Genomic DNA, 17,792 nt, shown 5'->3' on the forward strand with positions numbered 1-17,792 from the left:
AAACGCACTGTTACCTGAACAAATTTGCACATTTCTCTGGGTTTGAACGTTGTGTGTCCACTTTGCAGACGTGCCCACTTTATGCTAATCCCATGCAGTTTTGGGGAACAAATAGTATTGTGGGAAAGGTGGTTATAGTGGTGAAGTTGCAGATTGCAATTAACTGAGCATCTGTATTTGACGACCTGGGAATGAGAACAGGCTGTGTGTAGTAGAAACTACAGTGAACTACCTTTGAATATTATATTCCATTTATGACTAGATCCTCCAAAGCAGTTGGTCTGCAGATCTGAGTAATCTTGGTGCTGAGTATTGGGTAATAAGCTTGGAAATAACAAGATGCCATGCCATGGAGGGTTCTGAATGTGATCAGGAGGATCTTGAATTGAATTCTGAAGCATACAGGAAGCCAGAATGGGGGTGGTGTGCTCTTATCATTTAGTATTCGTCAAAAGCCATGTTTTGCACCAGCTGACGTTGAATAATTGCAGACTCGCTTTGACAGGAAAATGAGGAGTTACAGTAATCCAGGCAAGAGGAAATACAAAAACATGGATGATATAAAGACGCTTTGGGTTGGTTTTGGTATTCATACAACCCATTTGAATCCAGAAATCTTGAGGTCAGAGTTAAAGGGATCCCTTTGAAAATGGCCACTGTTCCAAATGCATTTTTGTGTCTGTTGTTTTGCAAATGTAATTGGTTTTGTTTGTATTCATTTTGTTTTATTTGTTATAATTCTTTTATATTATATATTATCTGCTGTGTAATACTATGCATCTTTGGGTACCATTATGTATAGTCTTTCTATTGCTTTTATTGGTTGCTGTTTTTGTATATTATACGTTTCCATTTTTGTTACCTGTGAAGCACTTTGGAACTGCTGTTTTCAAGTGCTATATAAATAAAATGTATTACTTTTATTTAGGGATGCACAATAACTTTTTTTAAAAACCGATACCTATAACCGATAACTTTCCCCTTGAACTGATGTGAATACATGCATTGGGATTACAAACTGAAAAAGTGCATTCCAGAAGTTCAAAAAAATAAATATATATAGAAAATTGATGCACTGACACAAGTTAGATTCAAACATTTCTATGTAAACATAATCGAAAAAAGTGCATTCCTCAATAACAATAAATAAAATGTGCATAATGCACTGACACAAGTTACACTTGTCTGTGTAAACAAACTGAAAAAGTGCATTCCATAGTAACAAAAATTAAGTTTAATTATTTTGGCTTATGGTTCCATTCAAATTAATACCTTTTCACTAAAGTAAATGAGGTTCAGTTGTTTTATCATTGAGAGAGAGAGAGAGAGAGAGAGAGAGAGAGAGAGAGAAAGAGAAAGAGAGAGAGACTCCGTCAAAGCGATGGCTATGTTTCAGGTGACTTATCAGGTTTGACGTATTGAAGCTCGTGCTACTTTTACCTCCTCGTGGAACTTGCTTGGAACATTTGTTACAAATAACAAGCGACCTGTCTTCTTCAGAAACGTTGAAAAAGTCCCACACAATCGACAATGTCACTTGAACGCAGCTTTCACTGCAGGCCATTCAGGTCTCATAATGGGAGACCTGAATGATAATGGGACAAAATTATATATGTTATCGGGGCTATTCATCATGATATCGGACTTATCGGAATGACGTAATCATTTCCTGTTATCGGGCCGATAGTTATCGGGCCAATAATTATCGTGCACCCCTACTATTATTGAGGAGGGTCTGTGTGTTACCATCATTATTTCATTATTTCAGTTTTGTGTTTTTGTATTGCATGTACTTAAATTGATTTGTGTTTAAACAAACTACCACACAGCAATCCTGAAACTAATACTATTCACAGAAAAAACTTCACACAGAGTGGAAGCAATGGGGATTTGGGATGGGGCATTTTATTTTTGTCCTGGGGCTCCCTGGCATCTTAATTTAGCCATGGTTTTAATACATTTATTTATCCAGCTGTTCAATCAGTGCTAAAGTACACTAAATACAAGATGGAACAAATAAAGTTATTTAGCCACTACTGAGCCCTGAATGACTTTCATTACACAAGATAATAAATCAATGTGCAATCATATCTGTATGTTCTGCTGTTCTTCAGTCTGCAGCCAGAGAAAACAGTGTGTGTGTTAAGTCATCTACTTATTTACTAGTATGCTTGTTTTGCTCTAGTTTAATTACTTTCTTATTCCCCATCGTGTCAAGCGATTCTCTCCTTTTTGCACGATGCAGCAGGGGACACAAACGGGAGAATGGAGCGGTCTTCTGGCGATGTTTGAAGTTCTGTTTGTTGAGCTCAACTCCACATCTCCAAATCCATGACACAAGCTCATGAATTATTTTGAGACATTTTTTCCCCATTTTGTGAGTCATGTTTCAGGCTGACAGCTTACTTTAATGAGCACCTCCGCACAGTACACACCAACCTGTAGGCTCATTTGGATCAGAAAAAATGTACAGTTTAGAGATTAAATGATATCTCAATCCAGAAAAAAGGCATTCAAAGGTTGTTTTAGCCATGGCAGTGGCTGGTAGTTCCTTCAAACTTGCTACATTTTTATTTTAATGTTATGTTTTTGGTTTTAATTGCTCAAACATCATTGAATGATGTCTGATTTGGTTTAATTTTTAAGGGAGTAATATTTTCTTGTATACCATGGTATACTTGCATGTATAAATGTATAATTGTGTATACATATATATATTTAGTTTTTTCTTATGTTTTGATGTACAACTATGTGTTGTATAATAAATACTTTTCCTTGATCCCTAAAAACATAGTAAGCTTCAGTTTGTACATTGTCAACATTACAAAAAAACAGTACGATGGGCTCAGAATGTGCCAATAAATTGATATTGATCAATTAAAATGTAACTACTTTATTGTCTGCAGTATTGTCTCTCATAATTCTCATATACTGTTTGAGACTTTTGATGTGTGAAAAATAAGTATGAGTAAGAAGAGAATTTTATGGGGTATGATGATGACACTGTCAGAAAGCCAGTACAATAAGAAGATTCATTTGTCTGAACTAAAAATCCAGTATTTTTTCAAGCAAGTATCCGGTTAATCCTAATCTTCCTTCCTAAATGTGATGATTCCTGTGCAAACAGGTCAGTGAGGAGTCAAACATAAGTGGAGACCATTAGGATTTTAGTCATGGAGAGAAAGGTAGTTTGATTTTACAGGTCATGCAGAAAGGTGGGGTGAAAAATGTCGGACACTGCAGCATGATTTGAATATATGACATTCACCTTCACCGAAATGTCCAGAAAAACACTGCAAAATTTCAATGACAGGCAATGACAAGTTTTGTGAATTCCTCAGAATTTTATTCTTGAGAAAGCCTCTGAAGAATCACTTTTACATTGACAGAGGAAAACTCTCCAATAAAGCTCAGGCTAATGAAATTCTATCAGGGTTAGCAGCTCTTTCAGGCAGACTGACCCACCTCATTATCAGTCAATTAATTATTTGTCACCTGTTGTCAGGTACAATCACAGTGAAATGTTATCCTGCCAGATCTTTCAATTTGTCAGCAGTATAAAGAGTGACAAAGTCAGCATATGGAGGCGGTGTTGATTAATATACATCGATCAGCCATAACTGTGCTCCCCCAGACTAACAAACTGTGATGCACTGTGTGTTCTGACCCCTTTCTATCAGAACCAGCATTAACTGTTTCAGCAGTTTAAGCTACAGTAGCTCGTCTGTTGGATCAGACCACATTGGCCAGTCTTTGCTCCCCACGTGCATCAATGAGCCTTGGCCCCCCATGACCCTGTCTCCGGTTCTTTCCTTGGACCACTTTTAATAGGTACTGACCTCTGCAGACCGGGAACACCCCACAAGAGCTGCAGTTTTGGAGATGGTCTGACCCAGTCGTCTAGCCATCACAGTGTGGCCCTTGTCAAAGTCACTCAAATCCTCACACTGCCCATTTTTCCTGCAACTTTGAGGACAAGATGTTCACTTGCTGCCCACCCACTGACAGGTGCCATGATGACCAGATAATCAGTGTGACAAGTTGGTTTATTCAGCAGCGGGACACATAAAGCCTTAAAAATGAAGGTTTGGACTTTTACAATGAAAAAAAATCATGGCTGTTTTCCTGACATATTTCCTGATATAATATGAAACAGGCATCATATCATATGTGATTGAAATCATGCTTTATTTAGACAGATGCATGGCATCGCACAGTTTCTTCTGTTAATTGTTTTAAAGGACAGTAACAGCGGTTTTTGCATGTTACAAGTCCATTTACTAGAAATCTAGTTGTCTCTATACATTACAAAGTAGGCTACTATATTTTAGACATTTGAAATACTTTATATATGTTTTCTTAGGTTCTAGGTATCCATTGGTTTTTGAGGTATGAAAATCATTACTGAACTCTGCTTGTGTTAATCCATCTCAGTGAACATCAAGTCAATTATTTTTTGTCAAAGGACTTTTCTGCACTTATACTCATTACCCTGCAATGGCATCAAATCAAATAATGCACACAGATGAATGGAAACCATTGTTGTGGCTCAGTGGCATGGCTTACTGTGACACTTACTGGAATTGAGTGATTATACAAAAATTACACTCAAGACACACCGATATATAATCTGAACATTGGTATCCACCTTGTTGATATTGGCCTATTGGCAAATAAGATGATATCTGTTGTGTCGCATCAAGTTTGCGCTGGCTAAATGTTGTGTTGGTTATTTCCAACCTGGATATTGGTGAAATAATCACCTCCATTTTCCAGCACTGGCACAGATTTCTTTGTTTCCTGGCACAAGAGTTAATAAATAACAATAAAAAAGGATTGGTATCAGCCAAATTGTTATTTTAAACATCGGTATCATCAGAATTTCCCCATTGGTGCGTCCCTAAATTACACCTGTGCTTCTCCTGCTATAACAAGTTAAAATGTCTGCTGTGAAAGAGATTGGAAAACTTTCTGCTGCAAAGGAATTTAATTTAAAAACTTCAGTTGAGCAGCAGAAACCCTGTGAGGCAGATCAACATGGGTCTGAAAATATATGTCAGATGCTGAAATGCTACAGACCTCAAGCTGTACAGGACATGTCCATCAGGAAAGACACGCAGCATGATGTTGTCGGTGGTCGTGTCATGGATGAAGGACCTCTTAGAGTGCACAAAGAATACGTCGGGAACCCAGATCTTCTTCACCAGGCGACCATCAAATGTCATGCTCTTGTTGGTGCTGCTGGTGAACGACAGGCGCTCGTCCTTCCAGTAGTGCCTCAGGTATAGAGTCATGGTAAAGTCCTGGTGGAATTGAAGAAAGAGTGCGTAAGACACTGGATATTCACTACCAAACAATACTTCAACACACTGAATTTTTAGTTTGGTATAATTTTGTCAAAACAAATGACTTCGCTGACTGAAGACCTGATGACCTAAAGAACACATTTTCCACACTCACTTTTGTATGACCAAATCAAATTTCGTCACATTATGGAAGCTAAAGGAGCTCAAACTCTGTTTTAAAGAGGCAATATAACTGTGGCCACAAATTGCACTTGTGTTACCAACCTCTTTGTGCCTGAGTTGCTTTCATTTTCCCCTTGGGGATCAATAAAGTCTCATCTTACCTCAAAGACAGCATCATTAGGCAGCTGGACTGACAATAACTGAAATGGGACCACATGCAGGAAACAGCAAATATATCTGCAGAACTGTATGCTGGCTTTACTTCTTGCATCAATTCAATAAAAGCACTGACATGTTTATCTGTGATCTGTTAAAATGTAGTGTAACAGTAGCACTAGAAAAGTAATTAAAAGAACAAACAGAGGTTGATAGTAGCCACCATAAACTACTGCTCTTATCAGACCAAATAATACTAAAGTGGAACACTCCTGAGTGTATTGAATTGAGCATGGGTGTGTTTTATTGCTTGTGCAGCCAACTTTCCATTTGAGACAGGACAAAGGTGTTATTTCTTCTAACATACCAGTTGTCTCATTTTAAAGGACCATATCAGTAATAATGTACAATTTACATGACTGCTGACCAGTTACCAAGACATACCATCATCTTGGTTTTGAGTGTATGTCAATTTTTGTCTTTTGTCCTCCCTCGCTTCTTTGCTTCCTCCCTTTTCCCTCCTTGGCAGATGCTGGTTTCCATTATTTTATATTACCTTAAGCACTTCATAAATAAAATGTTTTATTATTATAATTAAAGGACTAGTGTGTAGGATTTAGTGGCATCTAGCAGTGAAGTTGCAGATTGCAACCAACTGAATACCGCTCACCTTCCAAGCGTGTAGGAGAATCTACAATGGCCACAAAACCCACACAAGACTCCATCCAGAGTCAGTTTGGTTTGTCTCTTCTAGGCTACAGTAGAAAAATTATGATTTATCATGGTAGATTTCATAGGGTGGCTGTGGCTCAGAGGAAGAGCGGGTCATCCTCTAATCGGAAGGTCGATCCCCGGCTCCTGCCACCACATGTCGAAGTATCCTTGAGCGAGATACTGAACCCCGAATGAACCAGCATTCAATGTACATTGAATGTGTATGAATGAGTTAGTTTCTGTTCGATGGACTTTGCCATCACTGAGTGAATGTGTGTGAAAGGGTAAATGTGGCACGTAGTGTAAAAGCGCTTTGAGTGGTCGGAAGACTAGAAAGGCGCTATACAAGTACAGGTCCATTTACCATTTACCATAGAAGAAGAGCCCCTCTGTAGATAAAAACAGCGCATTCTAAGGTAATGAAATCACACTCTCAACAAAGCTGTTCTTAAGCTCAGTGTGGTTGCCTCTGGCCATCGCCATCTTGGCAGTCCTGACTTCGCCTACGCCCAAAAATGGACAAACATTCGTACAGCTGTCACGAACAGGAAAATTAGCTATAGAGACCAAAAGCGTTTTTTGTACCAGGGCTGCAAACATGTTTATTTCTGCTGCAAAGTTGGACGTTTTGATATGAGGCCTTATGTATATTGACTCCCTTCTGGAGCCAGCCTCAAGTGGCCGTTAGAAGAACTGCAGTTTTTGTTAGTTCCATTTGTCATCCACGGAAGATGTTGCTTGGTGATTATACACTAATAAAAAATATACCTATAAAAATTGAATTCCATTAATGCAAATATTTTGTGCCTCCTAATGTTGCAAAACTGGATGTTTAAGTATGAATTTTGTGAAGAAGGAGCTCACAAAGGCGTTGCTACTGAGGGTTATAGGGATAAATGGTTCAATAGAGCTGTGACTCTCTGTCAGCCTGGCTACAATCCTGAAAAGAAACCTGGGGTTGATCTTATTATATTCTATTAATGTTGAATAATAGGCTGCTCTGGCATTACAGAGGGCCTTTCTATATGTTTTAAGACTATCTTGCCAGATTAAACGTGATTCTACTACACTGTAAAAACTAGTTGTGCCCATTAGTCATGATAACTTCTAATTCATTGTCAGTATGACTACAAATTATTGAAACAGTTGTGATAACTCAGAATGTTGTGTTTATGTCTCCTCAACTAGTGAAAAGTTTTCAAACTAAGAAACATGATTCAATTGAAATTAAGAATGTCAGTCAAAAGGATGTACGGATAATTGCTTCTGTCATTGGCTGACGTAGGCACGTTCAACTAACGTCTCCAAACAAAACGTTCCTGCTGTCCGCCATTTTCTCTCTTTCACCACTTCCAAATCTATTCGGTAGTTTGAATTACCCTGCTGGAATCTGAGGTAACTAAGATAGCTAGCTTTAAGTGATAGCTAAGAGTTTGGCACATAATTATTCTATAATTATAATTAGTATTATAATAAATGTTTAGCCTTTTATTTGCATGAATCACCAGAAGCAACCAGATGGACCTGCGTCTGTTCAGCATTAATGTCGTTTTGAACAAAATTCTAGCTCAGCAAAACCTATATCAAAAGATATTTGAAAATAAGAGAAATAATTTGAATATATTTATATATATTTTAATATTTAATGATATCTCTGATTTAAACTTGTGTGTAACTGCGGTGTCGCGCGTGACCCCGCCTCCCTGTCTGCAGCGCGAGGCCGGCAGGTGAGCTCGGTGTGACGCTGCACAGAGACACTCTCCTCTCTCCTCAGGAACAAACTGGTGCCTGCTCCACAGTTTGTCATCAAGGTGGGTTGAGTTCATTAAGTTGCTTTTGTCTTGTCTTTCTTTTGCTAACTTGCTAAGTCAGCAGTAGCTAACGTAGCTTGTAGTAATATTGATGTTGTAACAGTTAGCTAGTTTCAACCCAGCTCGGTTGGATTGGTTTTTCAGGGGTGTGTCATGATGACCATGAGACTCTAGGTCTCACGTCCAATTTCTCACAAAGTTAAAAAAACAAAAACACATTCATAACTGATAATGTCGGCGCTAAAAAGAGCCACGCATGCGCACAGACAGAGCGGCACAGAGCGTTGTCTGTGTTGTTACGTTATTCAGAGAAAAGAGAAATATTCACAAGCTAGTAAAGTGTAATTTATTCCCGTGCTCAGAGTAATCTCAGTCACAAACTCTTCCAGCAGCAGTGGCTCTCCTCTCATACCGTGAGCACACAGCAGTGACAGTGAGTTACTGTACTTGAGAGGATGCTTGTGTCTCTGTCACACTGAAACTTTCTCATGATTCCCAATAAGCTGTTTTTAGGTTAGTATGCCTGTGCAAACTCATGAATGTAATTTTACCTTAATGCTGAAATCTTGTAATATAGCATCATTTTAGACTTTTTTTTAACATCATGCAGGGTTGACAACGCACTGTCATCTCTCTGAAATCAATCTCTCAAAGTTCACGCCATAGATTGTTATTAAAGTGAGGTGTCCTCATGGCCACATCTACTTGAGTTGCTGGTGGCTTTAATAATGTATTCTGTCTTTTAACAGAATTCCAACCAAACAAAAAGGGCTGTCATTCTGAGGGGCCTGCCATATTTCCTCCGTGAAGAAACTCTGTGAGTTCCTCAGGACTGCAGAGGTAAGCTTAGTTATTGTTACTGAATGAACTGATGAAACTCTGTTGCTGGCTGTAAATGTTTTAATGCCAATGTATGTGGAAAACTGTCCCCATTTTATTCACCCTATCAATTTTGGTTACGGCATGCCGTTTAGGAAATTAACTTAGAATATATTGAATGAATGTTTGAATATATTAAATGAAAACTGACGTCATCAAGGCACTGGTGCCATCTTTAGTATAGGCCTATCAGCTTCTACCTGAAGTGTTATTTCCACCAACATCTCTCCTTCAAGAATGATGCATAATGTTCTTTCAGCAATGTTTTGTGAATGAGCATCAGACCACTGACCTGCTGCAACACGCCATTTAAGACTCAGACCACTGTTTACCTGCTGAGAGCTTACCGTGGCGAGTGTGTGAGTATAGGGTTTCTCAGCAGGTCAGTAGTCTGATGGCGTGCGGGTAGAAGCTGTCTCTGAACCTGCTGGTCCTGGTTCGGATGCTCCTGAACCACCTGCCTGATGGCCGGAGCCAGAGAGGACGCGCCGCGCCCTCCCCCCGCAGCGCTGGCTGTACAGGTCCCAGACGGCTGGCAGCCCAGTCCCGGCGACCCGATCACTCTTTGCAGAGCTCCGCGCCCGAGGACAGCACAGCCGCCGAACCAGGCTGCGAAGCCCCCAGCCAGGACACCCTCTTATGAGTAATCATGTTCAACAAAACATTGCTGAAAGAACATTGTGCATCTTTCTTGAAGGAGAGATTGGTGGAAATAACACTTCAGGTAGAAGCTGATAGGCCTATACTAAAGATGGCGCCAGTGCCTTGATGACGTCGGTTTTCATTCCATATATTCAAACATTCATTCCATATATATTTAATTTCCTAAACGGCATGCCATAATGCCGAAACATGTTCTTGTTTCTCATAGACGGTTTGACAAATACTGAAGAATACTAAAAAATACTCAATACTAAAATATTTTTTCCTTTCTTTGTGAAGCCCACAGACATGGAGGACAGCATGACGAGGGGAATGAATGTCGGCATTGTCCTAGTAAAAGAAGGAGAGGATCTTCTTGACATATCGGTGGTCCTGGAGGAACAGATCATTCTGCATGGCATCAAGGACTACTCGCATGCGGTAGCTATGTTAATGGGTCTGCTATAACATTGACTACCATTCAGAAGATTCTCATGAGCATCGGCGGTGAGCACTGCTCTGCAAGGGTTCATGGACTGAGGAATAGACTTCTTCGTAAAACTGTGTAGACACTACACTGAGACTGAGAGTTTTCTTTTCAGTTCTGTTCCACTATTGTAATGGTCACTGACATTGTCAGTTGCAAGAATATAAGTTTAATTTAATTTAAGTTTGAGGTCTTTCCTGGAAAGTCTTTTTGACCCGTTTGGGTGTGCATAATTTTATTTTATATTTTTTTCACATTATGAAAGACAGCGACAGAAGTAATGAGTAGAGAGTACTCATTTGTGCACATTCTAAAGAGATGTTTTACCCATAAGCTTGTGTTGTTTTTGGGGACAAAACCTTTTGTACTTGATGGGATGTGTTGATGTGTTTACCTTGCCGATCTGGTTTATTAAAGCTTTGAAGAACTGGAATTGATTTGGTTTCTTTGGAACAACCAATAACCTATAGAGATAAGTTCTTTAAGCATAATCTAAAATAAAGTTGAAAGAGAATTACCAAATATGTAGTATAAATTTAATCTTAAGCAGAACTAAATTATGAAAGTTGACTCAAATATAAATGTATAATGAAGTTGACATAACATAAAGTTAGGTAAACTAGATATTGTAGGTAGACTGAACTGTAGATTCATTATTTACAGTTTTGGAATTCCAGTTGAAAGAAATTAAGATTGTGTTGACTCAACTAAAGAATTCTATAGGAACTGAATTTTGATTAAGTTATGTGAACTAAACGTTAAGTTTATTTGACTAGAAAAGTTTATTTGTTTTGAATCATTACACAATTGTCTCAACTAAGCTTCACAAGTTCAGCTAACTTAAAATTTTAAGGCAGCCCGGACACTAACTTTTGTTAGTTGAAACAACTAGTTTTTTTTTTACAGTGTAGTTTGGAACAGCCATTTCCTTACAGATTTCCACACTTTTTGCTTTTATTGGCGGGTTTGGTGATTATACCACTTCCTGTACTTGTGTGTTTTCCCACCAGTTCTGATTGTCTCCCCCACCCTGATTAGATTCCCCCTGTGTCTTGTTATCCTACAATCACAAGTTTATTAAGGCCCAATTCCTCCCACACAATGATGAGTGTGCAAAGTCACACTCATGGCTGTGGAGGGTCTCTTCAGGTCGAGGGTATAAATACGGCAAGCTTTTGAACAGCAATATTGCATTTCATAACAATAAACCATTCATCTTTTTCAGGTTTTCCTATTTCTTAGAAGCCTGTTTCAAGGACACATGACCATCAAGGTCCAGTTCCTTAATGATAAACCTGTTACCCAAAATAATCTAATTTAAGTTCTGTGTATAAGATTAAGATAAATAAAGATAAAGGGCAACGACACACACTCGCTTGGCGCTTGTCAGAGGGAAAACTCACTCCCACACTTCTTTGGCTGTATTTCTTTTTTTTGTTTGCACTTACTTAAGCTGATTATGTCCTTGTTTTTCTTCCACAGTCTTTCAAATTGCACAACACAGGCAATCAAGTCAAGTTAAATAATAATAATTATAATACTTTTATATTATGTTGACTCAACATGTGTACTGTTTTCACCAGCAATTTCTTTCCAAAATTCAACCTCTAATTCTGTAATGTTTGCATAAATAGTATATCACATGTCTATTTGAGGTAAACAACTTATTACTTCTCCTTTGGAAGTAACTGCACAGAACTCACATTTGTAGGTATGTGGCGTTTCCTCCAACCAGGACACAAAAGAGCTGCTGCTCTTGAGAGGAATGTGAATGTTTAAGCCTGCATGGTGTTAGAGGCCCCTATGCTCATAATGGCTTAGAGCTGAAACACATTTGTTTGTCTTTTTGCGCCCTCAATAAACAAGAAGATAGTTATCTGTAAGTGTCAGGATTTTGTTTGTTTTGGGCCTTGTAACCCACTTCCACTTCTGGCAAATTGGTTTGGAATGACAATTACCCTCCACACGATGGGTAGGGGCTGGATTGGAATGGAGCCTTGGTCTGTCTGGCAGTTTTGTTTTGCAGTGTGGTTTGACTTCTACTGTGTTTTCTTGAACTTTAGCTTGCTTTATACACCTTTTGCCTGTTCACAAGGACTTGTTTGTCTTATTCTTTGGTTTTGACCTGTGCTTGTCTGATGATACCTTAAGCGTTTTGTTTTTGATTTTGTATATTAAATCAACTAAACTGAACCACCTCTTTCTCCTAGTCTGCATTTGGGTCCATTTCCTTGAGTTCTTTGTTACCCTGCTTGAACACATGTGGAAAACATATAAGTAAATGCAAGTTTTATATAATTGATGATGTAGTGACCATACGTGAAGACCAGATAAATGTCCACTATCATGCTGCAAACCAACAAAATGCTAATAAGTCATGAAACCCAATGTAGTAACCCTTAATTCACACAGGGAGAAACACCGGTGGCAGTCTAGACAATCAAAAAGTTGGGAAACACTGGCCACTGCTTTTTTTAACTGCTTTTGGTCCTCAGTTGTCAACATTTAATTAGTAAATGTGTTTGTTTGTAGGAACTGATTTTTTAAATGATTGTTGCTGTTTCATTGATATTTCATTAGTCTCTTCATTCCTCATTTTGTTCTTGCTACCGTATCAATTTTTTTAAATAGTTCACTTGGTTCCTCTTCACTATTTTTATTTTTTTTGTGTTTTTGAAAAGCATGTTGTAACTGCTGTTTTTGATAAATACTCCATATATAAATGTTAGACTATTATTATCATTAAAAACTTATATCATTCTATTTTACCTTTCTCCTTCCTATTGTTACACTACCACAACTACACTAGTTTTTGTTTTCCAGTTACAAAGTTTCATTTTGTCTTTATCTCAGATTATTATGTCACATTACATGTGTGGATAAACAAAAAAAAAAGTTTTCTTACCATATCAACCTCAGAGATGCTGTCCAAGCTTTCTACCTGAACGTCCACTCCAACAGGAATCGCAGGACCTGCCAGACAAAGGTACAGCATGAGCACATAGATGTGAAAGTAGCCTGTTGTGAAACAGCAGGCAGTGCTGCCCAGCTGATTTATGAGAGAACTGTCTGAGTTCTACCAGCTGGCTGCCTTCCTCTGCTGAGTGTGAGCACACTGTGTTTGAGAGTTTCCTACTTTGACAAGCCCTTACTGTACTCATTATTGTTTACTCATTGTGTGGGCCTAGTCAACATGTGTGTGAGTCTGCCGTGTTTCTACAGTAGCCAGGAACGGGCACACCAGATACTGTCTCTGGATAGGGGCATTCGCCTTTTTTAAGGCCACCGTAGTTTTTACTTTGTTTTAGAAAGGGGATGGTGAAGTGACAGAGTTGCAATCTGCAACTACACCGCTAGATCCCACTAAATCTAAAACATACTGGACCTTAAAATATTTTTTAGATCACAATGACCTTTGACTTTTGAGTCAAAAGTGTCACCAGTTCAGTGTCGCTGTGAAACAATCTGCCCTTCTATTCCTGGGTGTTAGGGTGTTGAATAATGGCCAAATAAGTGTTTTTCCAGGACATTGAGATGGCACAGTGAAGTTGACCTTCAACCTTTTGGGTAGAATCCTTGTTGTAGCCCATTAAACATCTGTGTATTATTATCAGAGATCAGTAAGTAAGGCGGGTCTTCATTGCATCTCATAATAAACTGTGATTCTAAGTAAAAATTATTATGATACTATTTCAAAATATTGACAAACTATCTCATTATTTTGAAATACTAAGACATTATTTTGAGAAAGTTTCTCATTATAATGATTTACATAATCTTTTTTTTTTTTCTCCCAGTCACATTAGCTGAAATGGGCTTTCATAGAATACAGATCATTTTGTAAAATAAAGAGTTTGTTTCCCAACACTCAGTGAGCCAATAACCAGGTGAATCTCTCCGATGCCAATGCCAAATACTAATATGAGTTTTGGGGTTCCAAATACAGGGAATAGGATTTACATTTTACAAAAGCATTTGTGACACCAATTTTATTTATCCATGTGAACTCATGGTGACATTTGTTCCACTTTCAGTGTGATTTAACTTATGTGGAATCCAGGAATTAGCAGCTGTGTCACTTTAGCTGTGTATAAATGAGGGATCAGAACACATTACATAAGTCCACAGGAAGTGGAACAAGTGACCCACAGAAACAGATCTGAATTCTGTTTATGGGTTATTTTAATGGAAAGAGGGAATCCTGTTGCAAACAGAGGATATGTTTTTTGTGTACTGCAAGTGCTGCTGGGATATCCTTTGTTGCATGTTTTTGTACACATTTAGTCATTATTCATATCAACCACCTCATGCCTACAGTTCACAAACTAAATGAGGCGCCAGTGTTCTGTTCACTGCATCTCATTTTATTTCATTCAGCTTTACTGTGACTGGATTCTTGTAAATGTTCCATATCTCTTTACTATATATACCATGACCTCTGACCTCTGCATACGGATAACAACATTACATGTGAACCTCTCACATATCACCAGTCAGCATGCACACACTGCATAGATAGAGCTAAAGTGGAGGGAAGATTTACAGGCGATTTGAACCACTTTGCATCACTTTTCTATACAGTCTGTAATCCAAAGAGATTATCAGAGACGCTAAATGCTAGATTAGAGTCACCAAAGCTCTTCAAATGAGGGGCTGTGAAGGGATCTCTGTGTTTGGGATTATTCTTCACTTACTGGAACAATGGCATCAAGTGTGTTGCATTTCCAGTGTTCAAGTAATTCAATAAAGTCATTCACTCAGCGAGCTCAGAGCATAAAGACTAAAGAAAATGTATGTGACTTCTTACTGAAGATCAAGTGAAACATCACCTTTGTTGGGGTGGGATTTAGGAAGGGTCTGGTTTCAAAGAAAAGGTGTGGCAGTTTTTTAAATATTTTATAAGAAAAGAAAAAACAAGAATAGTTAAAATAGGGATGGATGCAATTTAAACAAAACAAAAATTAGAAAATTAGTACCGTAATAACTAATGTTACATGTTGTCATAGTTACATGATGATTATGGCTAAAAGTAAGAGTAATCTGGTTCCAAGATCTTGTGGCGAGGAGGTGGTTTGATATCAGTAACCTTCAGTGAAAAAGAACAGAGGCTCTACATCCAACAAAGGCCACATACCCTGTCATCTAAAAGCTAATCACAAGACAAGGCGCCATGGGATCTCTCTGATTCAACTCAGCGGGAAAAAAAAAGACAACTTCCTGTGTTTTTCTCAATTAATCAGGGATGTGATAAGATAAGCAGTTGCCTAGGGCAGTGTTTTTCAAAGTGGAAGCTAGAGCCACCGGGGGGCCTCAGGAGGAGATAAGGAGAAGATAAGAGAAATACAACTGAATTATTTATCCCCATTATTATGGGAATTATTAAAACATATCATTTATATTAATTTATAACATGTAAAAATCTTATTTGCCATGCCCATCTTTTTAATGGCTTGCCAGTCAAAACATCATTGATCACATTAACTGTCGCTGTTCACCCGGTAACGGTCTGAGCCTGACACAAAGTTGTTGCTCCTGAAATTTAGCTAGCTGGTCCTCACAAAAATGACACACACAATGTTCAGTCAGGACCACTTTTGTCAAAATAACTTTTATTCCAAAGCAGAATGTTACATTTGGCATTATGGCTCTGTTCTGGGACCTCCTTGCCCTTCCACGTGCCTACATGGAAAACCTTAAGGCAGGGAGAGCACACCTCCCTGCCCTTCCATGTGCATACATGGAAAAGTTTAAGACAAGAAGAGCAGCAGCAGAGACCCCAGGGTACAGAACAGAGCAAGCATCAATGGCAATCAGAAAATGACATTGATTATTAAGATACAACATAAAAGGAGGAGCTGGGGTGGAGGTGGGTTGCAAAACATCTTGTAGAGGAAGCAGCGAAGATATGCAGGCTAAAGCAGCTTAAATAAGGCGCCATGATGATATTTGCCAATTGCATGCTTGAGGGAATGATTTCCAATAGGAAGCTTAGGAGGAATCAGCTGATCCATCAGCTGATGTGTGTTTACAACTAGCTGTGATCATGTGATATAGCTAAAATTAAGAGCTGAGCCTGACTTCATGGCCTACCTGAACTAACGCTATGCTTAATTTGTTGAATGTATAACTAAACTGACCAAACAATGCTTATAAACAGAAATACTGAAGCTAATGATGGAATGATTAGAGATTTGAAATACAATGTAATTAATAAAAGTAAGGAAATACTGTTTATTTATATTGTTATTTGTTTGGTTTTATTTTACATTTGCTGCAGTTTTTTGCAAAATGGGGGCGATGGCCATAAGCTAGTGCTTATGGGCCTTGGCATGGAACTGTTTAGGAACCCCAGGCCTAGGGTGCCACCAGAGAACCCGGTCTCAATTTTTGCTAACTTCCAAAAATGACACTAGAGGCTGCAGTATTTGAGGAGTTGGGAGCAATAATATGTTGCAATTAAATTTGAGTTCTACAATATTATTAAATAATTTGTCAATGAGAAAGTCAGTCTCCACTGGGACACCAGGAGTGGCTGGCATAGGGCACCAAAAAGGCTAGAAACAGCCCTGAGAAAAAATTCACCACAGAAGCAGAGGAGAGCAGACAGCGCTTCAGGCCAAACACCAGGCTGAAGTTACTTCAATTTCCAACTGGGCACGTCTTACCAATTACAGTCAGGTTATAGTTAGTCCATATCTAAATATTGACCAGCTGGACTTGTGTTTTCCTGTCAGTAGACAGTGAATAGTAGTTGACTGCATTATTTTATGTGATATTGTGAATATTTCAAGGCCACATCCCCTACCCTTAGCCTCTCTGTGGAAAAGATTCCATGGGTTTTCTATACCCATTTAAAAGAGGTCTGTTGGTTGATTGTCTGTGGCCTGTGCTGAGGTTTGGTTAGGGGTTAGGGTTAGGGTTGGTAGAGGTTAGGGAACTGAGTCTCAGTACCAGTTGGCTGAAGGGACTCCTGGTTCATCTCTTGGTATTTTAGGGCTTTGTGGTGGAATGGATTTGATGGAAGTTTAATAGCTGCTAATTATCACTAGGACAGGAGGTGACAATGAACTGGAGATGGCCTTTTTCAGTTTTTCATTCATTTTCAAGACCATTTTCATTTAAACGTACTACAAGGAGTTTGTAACTGGTTATGCAACAGTCTCAGATTAATACTGATCCCTGTTTATGAGCTCGAAATGTCCATTTTACACTCGGTTCCATTATCACTGTGGCTGTTTTATACTTTGCAGTACTCTGAATCTTAATTGCCGAAGGACATCATGCGCACACAAATGGAAAATGAAATATCAATTTGAATTAATTTCAATATTGGCAGCCACAGACAACAAACACATACAGACGGGTGACAAATGAAAGCAAAAACAAAACAAAAGTGTCTTAGAATGCGCTTCAATGCACCTTTGCGTCTACAGTTCTGGAACTCGGGTAGAATGAACAAAAATTCTTCCAAAAGAAATTCCCTCATTTGGTGTTTTGAATATGGGGGCAGAGAGTTGGAGAGTGTTCAACTGGATTAAGGTCTAGTGACTGTGAAGGCCACAGAATATGATTCATGTCATTTTCATGCTCAACAAAGCATTCAGTGACCCCTCGTGTCCTATGGATGGGTGCATT

General features: G+C 38.7%; 1 protein-coding gene and 2 long non-coding RNA genes across 3 annotated transcripts in view; 2 read left to right on the forward strand and 1 right to left on the reverse strand.

Moving 5' to 3' along the window:
- The window catches only part of LOC127354537 (uncharacterized), a 520,620-nt gene that overhangs the window by 359,768 nt on the left and 143,060 nt on the right, over positions 1-17,792 (forward strand). The gene's annotated exons all lie outside the window — the stretch shown is intronic.
- Positions 1-17,792, reverse strand: part of gabrr2a (gamma-aminobutyric acid type A receptor subunit rho2a) — a 56,383-nt gene that overhangs the window by 21,162 nt on the left and 17,429 nt on the right. Inside the window, 2 exon segments of the mRNA XM_051383878.1 lie at positions 5,080-5,303; positions 13,063-13,130. Coding sequence (XP_051239838.1) covers positions 5,080-5,303; positions 13,063-13,130 — 292 coding nt within the window.
- Positions 8,081-10,131, forward strand: LOC127354522 (uncharacterized). Its single transcript, XR_007881572.1, has 3 exons — positions 8,081-8,149; positions 8,899-8,989; positions 9,971-10,131. It is a non-coding gene; the product is annotated as an uncharacterized LOC127354522 (long non-coding RNA).

Source organism: Dicentrarchus labrax, unplaced genomic scaffold (genome assembly GCF_905237075.1).
Source record: "Dicentrarchus labrax unplaced genomic scaffold, dlabrax2021, whole genome shotgun sequence".
Lineage (NCBI taxonomy): Eukaryota > Metazoa > Chordata > Actinopteri > Moronidae > Dicentrarchus > Dicentrarchus labrax.